The 9,552-nt window shown below is 45.6% G+C and overlaps 1 protein-coding gene across 2 annotated transcripts in view; it reads left to right on the top strand.

Moving 5' to 3' along the window:
- Positions 1–8,690, top strand: part of RERG (RAS like estrogen regulated growth inhibitor) — a 153,910-nt gene extending 145,220 nt beyond the window's left edge. For both annotated transcript variants that reach the window (XM_061638512.1, XM_061638513.1), the window contains exons 4-5: positions 4,242–4,315; positions 7,696–8,690. In XM_061638512.1, the coding sequence (XP_061494496.1) occupies positions 4,242–4,315; positions 7,696–8,103 (482 nt within the window). In that variant the 3' untranslated portion in view covers positions 8,104–8,690. The remainder of the gene's footprint in view (positions 1–4,241; positions 4,316–7,695) is intronic.
- Positions 8,691–9,552: the final 862 nt, after the last annotated feature.

Consider the following 9,552-nt stretch of genomic DNA (forward strand, 5'->3'; position numbering starts at 1 on the left):
GCCAGGGGTATGCCTGAAGCAGTTGTAAATATAGGAAGGGAATTTGGGAGGGGGGGTAAGTGTCCTGCTCTTCTGTTTTGCCCAAAATTTCCACCAGATGGTATAAAAAATGTATGGTTTAAAACAGAGGTGTGGAACCTTCTTATTTTTTTAATATGGATGGTCAGTGACCTACAGGAAAAGTCAACCAAGACACAGTCCCAACTGGACAGAGCCGCCACTTCTCTCTCTCTCTCCCCCTGCCACCTGCTTTTTCTCTCTCTGCCACCCATTCTCTCTCTCTCTCTAAGCTCCACCAGAAGGTATCTGGTAGAAGCAAGGGCCCACAACCTAGAGGCAGCCTAGACAGGAGAATTTCCCATGGATGTGTTGGGCAGGGATGGGGAACCTTTTCCACCCCGAAGGCACATTTTCACCTCTAGGCAACCTGCCAACCTGCTGGGGGCCACATGCCTACGGTGAGCAGGGCCAGAGGCAAAAGTAGGCAGAGCAAAACAGGTGAATTCTACCTTTGTTATAACAGCAGGTTAGCTTCTACACACTCACACACACCCCTCTCTATCCCCCATCCAGGCAAGCAAGCATCATGATCAGGGTTCATGGACACATTCCAGCCAGCTAAGACATTGGAGGAGGTTGCAAAGCAGGGCTGATGAGGAACGTGGCTTGGGAGGGTGTGTGGCCTGCTGAGAGTCCCGAGGGCCAGTTAGAGAGGCCAGGATGGCCACATTTGGCCTCCAGGCTTGAGGTTCCCCATCCCTGTCGTAGGGGCTGGTGTGGTGGATGTAAGGGTTCAGCGTGACACCAGGGAATCTGCATGTGTAGGTTTTTAATTGCTTGTTCTCTAGCACACTCATTAACTCTTTGGCACAAATCCACCCAGGGGAGATTTTTCAATCTGCATTCCCTTTTTCTTCTCACTGCATCGCCTTTATAAGAACCCTGTGTAATGAGCAATTTAGAAGTAAGTTAATTTGGATGGGAGGAAGGAAAGATTTATGGCTCTGCCAATATTCTATAGCCCACATTGTGGGGTTTTTTTTTAAATAAAACTAAACTTAATATTTCAAGCATGGCTCTAAATATTTAAAGTGTGAGTTTTACATATTTCAAACTCTTGGCTTTTAAGCCAGTCAGAGAACAGAACGTGATAGAAGAGAGAGCCAAATAACAAATCAGACATCAGATTAATGACCGTGGAGAAAGATCCAAAATCATGCCAGAAGCCTGTCAAATTTATTACATCACATTTTATTATGATGAATTAATTATATGCTTCCTATAAGTTGCTCAGTGCTATGTACACTCCTCTTACTCCTTCACTTTTATCCTCACAACACTGCTGTGAGGTAGGTTAAGTGGAGAAATTGTGACTGGCACTCAAACCATTACACCACATTGCCTTTTCTGCAGTTGTAATCTACTGTATAATTTGGAAAGTTTTTTGCCTGTTCGCTTTGCATTTGGACACCTCTTAATCAAATTTTGCATGTGGGTTCCTGAGATCAAGGAGCAGGTTTCTGTCGTATGTTTGGATGCCTTTTTGAATCAAGATGGGGTTTTCTTAGAATCCCTGAGCAATGATCCACAAAGAAGTTTCCCTGCATGAGCCCGTTCTGAAATGAATGGGAGCTGCATGGAAGCATGGTAAGGCACCCGTGCACTCAAAGGGACTTGCACTGGAGAACTTCCCCACATTGTGCCAATTCCGGCAAAACCTCCAATTCAAACTTCAAGGGTGACCAAAGATGCCCTCGCACTGAAGGGTGTACAGCATTTGTAAGGTCACTGGAGCAGGGATCTGTGTCTTTGCTATTGCTGTGAAGCACCACATGCACAATTGGCATTGGATAAATAACAAGAAGAAGGGATCCCTCTAGGAATTGTAGGGGGAAGGATCTACATATGAGAAGGATCTTGGAATTGTTGTTGTTCACAAGCTGAATACGAGCCAACAGTGTGATGTGGCTGCAAAAAAGGCAAATGCTATTTTAGGCTGCATTAACAGAAATATAGTTTCCAAATCACATAAAGTACTAGTTCCTCTCTATTCAGCACTGGTGAGGCCTCATCTTGAGTACTGCATCCAGTTCTGGACACCACCGTTTAAGAAGGATGCAGACAAACTGGAACAGGTTCAGAGGAGGGCAACAAGGATGATCAGGGGAGTGGAAACAATGCCCTGTGAGGAGAGACTGAAAGAACTGGGCATGTTCTTGAGCCTTGAGAGGAGAAGAGTGAGGAGAGATATGATCACACTCTTCAAGTGGAGGGCCAGGATCTCTTCTCAATCATCCCAGAGTGCAGGACATGGAATAATGGGCTCAAGTTACAGGAAGCTAGATTTCAACTGAACATCAAGAAGAACTTCCTAAGTGTTAGAGCAGTATGACTATGGAACCAATGACCTAGGGAGGTGGTGGGCTTTCCAACACTGAAGGCCTTCAAGAGGCAGCAGGACAGCCACTGGTCGTTATCCTTTAAGTCAGATTCCTGCATTGAGCAGGGGGTTGGACTCGATGGCCTTAAAGGTCCCTTCCAACTCTTCTATGATTCTAAGGAGAATGAAATGGGAGGAAAATGTGGAAGGAAAGCATGCAGCCTACTCACTTTTAGACAGTGGTCTAGGTATTCACAAGATTTCCTGGAGACTGTAGCTCTATTCAGTCGTGCACCCCTCACATGATTACAATCCCGCAAAGGGAAGAGGATGGCGAAAGGGAAGGCAATAGTTGTGGGCCTTCGGGATTTCTTTCCATAGTCAAGAGTCAAAGCTATTGCTGCAATCAGTTGTTATATGAGGGAACAACTAGACAAGATGGCAGGAGATCTGTAACTGGACCTGTGTTGTTGTTTTTCAAAAGAGTAAATGCAGCCACAGCTGCCAGAGTAAGCATGGAGGGAATGGCACTTAGGGAAGTGGAGGTTGATCATTTCCCTTTGCACCATTTTCCCAATCTGAATCGCTCCCCCAAGAGTTGCTATGTTCCCCATGGGATGCAACTGACACATGCAAGTGGTAATAACAATCAGCCACAGTGTTCTGTCCTGATCACAAGCATGTAGAGCTGTTGCAGGACTTTGGACAGCCCCAAGCAGATAAGTTGCCCCAATAAGAACCCTGTTCAGATACTCAAGCCTCATGCAAGCCTCAAGCCCTTTGGCCCTGCCCCTTCCATCATGCACCTCTGGCTGGCTTTATCGCCTTTCACATCTTGGGAAGGCAAACTTCTGAGTGGGAAGTCTTCACTACTGGTGGAGCCTCCCCAGGTGAACAGGGTTCTAAATAGTGTGGGGACCCACCAATCAAGAAGGCTGGACCATGTGAACATTCAACCCTCCAATTCATGGAGAGGCAAAGAGGAAAGAGCGAGCATGCTCGTCCCCCACTCTCCTTTCATGGAATTCTACTGACATGGGTGAACTGAATGCCTGAAATAGGGGAAAGGTCTGGCGCTCAACTGTGAGCTTTCATCCCTCGCGGGCCAGCTTACCCCTACTAAGCTCCACCCCATTTCTGAGGACTGGAGACTCTTAAAGGGGTATTCCTCTGGCTTGGAACCTGGCACTCTATGCACCACTTTGTGCATTGCCTGTGTTAGTGAGCAGACATTGGGAGCAGTGTGAGGCCTGGTATAAAGGAGGCTGGTTTGTCAGGGGAATCTGGCTCAAGGAGTGCTATTTTACGGAACCCCAGTTTGGGGGTCTGTGGCTCAAGGAGATCCTAGTAACAGTCTCCAGTTCAGGTACAGAGCCTGGGTCTGTGTTCAGCACCTGCATGGCATGTACATCTGGTTTTCCAGCTGATCCCGGTGCATTTAATCATGACTACTGCTCAGAGATGTTGCTATACATTTTGTTACCCCCTTTCCTCCAAGAAGAAAAATGGCACACATAGTTCTCCCCCTCATCATGTTATCCTCACAACAACCCTGCAAGGTAGGTTAGGCCGAGAGATGGCGACTGGCCCAAGGTCACCCAGTAAGCTTCATGGCTGAGTGGGGATTTGAACTTTGGTCTCCCAGGTGCTAGTCCAACACTCTAACCACTACACCACATGGGTTCACACTGGCTGGGATCATAAAACACATCTGTTGGAACAGAGAGTGGGGAAGAGTACCTGAATCCTAATGAACGAGATATATAGAGATGTGTTGTGTGTGCATGCATGCACATGCACACACACACAATTTGCTTTTTGAGTTTTACATTTTTTCTCTCTCTCTCATGGTTCTTTTAAGAGTCCACTTACCGTCACCAAGCCACCATTGATGATGAAGTCGTTTCCATGGAAATCCTAGACACGGCTGGGCAGGTGAGTCAGAACTCCGGTGCTCCAACAACAAAACGCTGGTGCCAGAGAACTGCAATTAACCTCAGGGGAAGGTTCTCGGGCATTTTTAAGCGAAATATTAGAAATTAAAACCATTCAAGAACCAAAAGGAGACTGATCAATGGGCCAAATGGGCAGAATGGATAAGGAGTTGACGTCTTATTTTTCTTGCCTGTGATTTTCTTGCTTTTCTCTCAGAAGCAGGAGAGGCAAGCAGGTCTCTTGAGTCAAGGAAACACAAGAAGAAGGGCAAATGTTGACAACTTCCTGTCAAGGGAGAGACCATCACAAAGTCAGTGTGCTCCAAGCTCTTAGGGCAGTGGTATCTGAAGCCCATTTGGGACTGGTGGGGTGGAAGGCAGGGGGGGCAGCACTAGGTGGAGCCAGAGCCAATGTCAGGCAGACCCAACACCTGACCGGTTGCAAGCAAAGAGGCAGGGAGGTGGGGGCTGGCCAAGGGCAGACTGCAGTTGGTAGGGCAGTGCCCCACTCACCCTAATGGACCAGCCTCTGTTCTCTTAGGGCCAATCCAGACGAGAGACTGGAAGATATGAGATCAGGTCACCCACAGGATTTTTTCCCCAAAGTCCAAGGAAGGCATAGGTGCATGGTTAACCCATGACATTTTGCTGCCTCAGGCAAAGAACGAGATGGTGCCTCCTGCGCATTCCATGTACAAAAGAAAGGCTGGTAGTTAAATGTCCCTTCTATACCAGCAAAGGGACAACATCCTCAGCTGCACCTGAGTGCAGCAGGTTAGCTTAAGGGGCGCGGGACATGGCATACACAGCTTCCCCTCAGCATGTGCAGCCTCAGGTGCCTCCTCACTCTGCCTAGTGATAGTGCCAGCTCTGCATCGGGAGCCTCAGACTGGATGCTAGAAGCAGTCCTCCAAAGCTGCTGTTCCTCTATATGGAAAAAATATACAGGCACCATGTGCTTACCATATTATTTTTCTTGTGAGGAAAACTACAGCTATGTGGGGACTAATTATCTTGATTTATTTAGATATTTATACCCTGCCCTTCCAAAAAAACAAAACTTTTCCGGGGCAGCCCACAATAACGATACGAACATACAATAGTCCAAATCAAGAATAATCAGCTAAATGCAGGCAACAATCTTCTTAGGGCCCCTCCAGACTGGTGTTTTATTGGGGGTGGATTTTGTGACATGTCCTTGACCAAATTCACACCATATATTTATTCCACTATTATTCCTCTTTAAACAGTCATGGCTTCCCCCAGAGAATCCTGGGAAGGGTAGTTTGCGAAGGGTGCTGCTGAGAGTTGTTAGGAGTCCTCTGTTCCCCCCACAGAGCTACAATTCCCAGAGTTCCCTGGGAAGAGGTATTTGTTGTTAAATTACTCTGGGAATTGTGGCTCTGTGAGGGGAATAGGGCTCTCCTAACAACTCTCAGCAGCACCCTTCACAAATGACTCTTCCCAGGATTCTTTGGGGGAAGCCATGACTGTTTAAGGCAGAATAATAGTGGATTAAATGCATGGTGTGAATGTGGCCCTTGACACAATAATAGTGCATCAGTGGTGGAGTTATTCCACTTTAGTTTGTTCTGTGATGCTGCCCCAAGACTATCACGTTATTGCTGTCTGGAGGGGCAATAGTGCAACAAAAGTGAAACAAAAATAAACCAGAGCATTTGTAGTATAAGAAGTTACAGGATTTCATCAGGAAGGTACAGGCTGATTGGAAATGAAGCCAGTGTGGCCACCCCTAAATTTGGCAAGCACAAACTGTGTTGAACGCAGGACTGTGTCTGACTGCCCCAAGAGCATCATGAGCGCAAATCGGCATGATTGTGCAATAAAAAGGACGTCTGGAGGAGCACTGTATGCAAGCTCACCGGATGGATAGTCACCCCTTTAGCATCCCTATGCATGTACTCTTCTCATTCACCTTTATGTCTCACAAACCCCTCCATTTCAAGGAAGCAAAGGGAAGGGAAAGAACAGCCGAGAAAAACTACTTTTGTACTGTGTTCCTTGAGGAAAATACTACAGGGGAAAGGATTAAATGCCCCTTCCCCCAGCTCTGCTCCCCTATCCATTTCAATCGCCTCCTCGCTGCTTCAAATGAAAAAAAAAAAGAATCTGTGGAATATCTTGATTACGGATCTCCTGGCAGCTTTAAGTTTTCTTATGGTCTAATGTTTCATGGGCTACAGCAGGGCTGGAGAGCCTGTGGCCCTTCAAATATTAGACTACAGCTACAATACTGGACTACAAAATTGGACTGATCATCCTTAATGCTGTGATGACTGGAGGAATCCATGTCAGTGGGGCAGAGGAATCCACTCTGGGTTTTAGTCTGAACTTTCAAGGAGCTGCACATGGTGCTTCAATTCAGGAGCAGATTCCACTGCTCCACTGATATGGAGCCACCAGCCAGCACTGCCCTAACCATTGGCCATGCTGGCTAGGGCTGCATTTGAGTCTAGCAACATCCTTACGCTAGAGTATGAATTATGTTCAAATAAGAAAATCGGGGTGTTGTTAAATTCATGTACAAATAAGGGGAAAAAATCCATCCTAGCCAGCACAGATGCTAAAAGGCAAAAGGTGGAACCCAAAGCCACCTGAAATAGTTTCCTGCCACACTATATTTGTCTGAGGGAGCAGGAGTGGAGGGTAGCTGGTAGAGGATCCTAAGAGATGGAAATGAGCATTGGTTATGTTTTTGGTAGGGCACTGCCCATCAGAAAGAGGCTTTTGTTGCCACCAGGGCTAATTAATGACTAAAGAGAGACATGTGCTTATGTCGGCAGCAGCTGGCAAATAGATTCGATGCAAAGTTAGGCATTAACATCTGGAGTTCTTGCGCCTCTCAATCCAATAAGGGTAAGTTTGTGTACTATTTATTTAATCTCATTACACATTGCTTAATATTTTTAAAAATCTCTGTGGTTTGCAACAAAAAACCCTCAAACCACACACACATTCCATAAAATCAAGAAACTATCAATGAGGGTAACCAACCTTTGCTAATGGTTTGCATCCTCTGTGTTCTTTCAAGAGTCTGTTCTCATGGCATATCAGCCTGGTGAACAAAGCTAGCAGTAGTATCTTATGGTTCACTTTGGAAGGCACCATAAAGCTACTTGTCACACAAGAATACAGAAAAATATTGCTTTCTGTTGCTGCTGCTGCTACTATTGTGTTAGTGCTTGTGCTTTTAATGCATGGCCTTGGAGAAGTGACACTTTTATGGATCATACACAAACAAGCACTGCTGTACTAAGTCAGAGTGCAAAATCGTCTCCAGACCGAAATACTGACATCTCCTTGATATCTATTTCTGTCTTTTTACAACCATTTTCCCCCTGCATTTTTCTTTTTAAACAGGAGGATGCCATTCAGAAGGAAGGTCATGTACGATGGGGCGAGGGCTTTGTGCTGGTCTATGACATCACTGACAGAGGGAGCTTTGAAGAAGTCCTGCCACTGAAGAACTTGCTGGATGAAGTTAAAAAACCCAAGAATGTTACCTTGATCCTAGTTGGAAACAAAGCAGACCTGGACCACTCAAGGCAGGTCAGCACTGAAGAAGGGGAAAAGCTGGCCACAGATCTAGCTTGTGCATTTTATGAATGCTCTGCCTGTACAGGGGAAGGCAACATCATGGAGGCTTTTTATGAGCTTTGCCGGGAAGTGCGACGCCGGAAGATGGTCCAAGGCAAGACCAGGAGACGGAGTTCCACCACTCATGTCAAGCAAGCAATTAATAAGATGCTCACCAAAATTAGCAGCTAAAATATTTTTGTCCTTTTGTTTCAGTTGTTAATGTAAACCTCGTTCAAGGAGGGATCACGAGGCCAGATTGTAAACATTTAACAAGATGGTCAAAGCTTTGCTCCCCCCCCTTTTTTTAAGCCATCACCTTATTCTTCCTGAATTAAGTAAGAGAAGCAAAGCAAGTCTCTGGAACTTTAGGGTGGGCCCCACTTTAGAGTGGGGGAGAAATTTGATTCAGGTTGCATTTCAAGGAGAATCCAATTCATACTTTCCAAAACATGAGAACCAAATCACAGCGATTCTTCAAAATTCGCACATCCAAATTTTGCAAAGCAGTTCTCCAACCAAATAATGTTTACCAAAATGCATATGTTGGGGCATAAAAAATCAATACATTAATGAAAAATAACAAACTGCATTATATTAGGGGAAATTGCTTGCAAAAATGTGTACTTTAGTGAAAACTGCATAAGAAAATGTGGGTTTTTTAAGGATAAATTCACACTAAAATGCTGATGAATTTTCATGAGGATTTTTGTTTGTGTGTGTGTGTGTGTGTGTGTGTGTGTGTGTGTGTGTGTGTGTGTGTGTGTGTGTGTGTGAAAAAGTCCTAAACTGCTGCAGAAATGTGGAGAACTGAAATTTAGGTTGGAAAAATGAGAACCGAAGAAAACCAAAGTGAACAGATCCTTCCATACCTAGCTCCGCTCCATTTTGGGCAAACACCAAATTGAATATTTTTCAAAAACCATAAATTCACACCGTAGCTTAAAGAATGGGGAACATGGCAGAAAAATACTACTTCACCTCCAGCTCAGCATGTTCACATGTCATTATCATGTGATGCCTTATCACTGGCCAATAGGTAAATGAGTCTCTGGTCCAGATAGTGGGTGAAATAGATAAGCCCTCTACTACTGGTGACTTATTACCATCTGCATGTTTGTTGGTTCAAACAGCACTCATCAATAACTTCCAGCCAGATGATGAGAAGACTTTTGCCACGTGTCTGTACCCCATCCAAAATCCAAGAAATCTGTGGAGTTAATTTTTCCACAGTGCATATTTCAGGGGGCTAGCTTAGCAAGTGCCTTCATCAGCCTCCCCCCCAACCTGGTTTCCTCCAGATGTTTTGGACTACAGCTTACATCAGCCTCAGCCAGCATGGCTCATGGGGGTTGTAGTCCAAAACTTCAGGAGGGCACCAGTTGGATGAGGCTGCTCTACATCAGGTGTGTAGAACCTGTGGCCCTCCAGATGTTGCTGAACTACAACTCCCATCACCCCTGGCCATCGGCCATTCTTGCTGGAGCTAATGGGAGTTGTAGTTCAGCAACATCTGGAGGGCCATAGGTTCCCCACACCTGGTCTACATGCTCATTGTGGGAAAGTTGCCTGTTGATAAATGGCCATATTTATGCTAGACAGAAGTCTGTTAGCTAGTAGAAAGCTATGCATCTGGCTGGC

The sequence above is a fragment of the Rhineura floridana genome, chromosome 8, assembly GCF_030035675.1.
Source record: "Rhineura floridana isolate rRhiFlo1 chromosome 8, rRhiFlo1.hap2, whole genome shotgun sequence".
Lineage (NCBI taxonomy): Eukaryota > Metazoa > Chordata > Lepidosauria > Squamata > Rhineuridae > Rhineura > Rhineura floridana.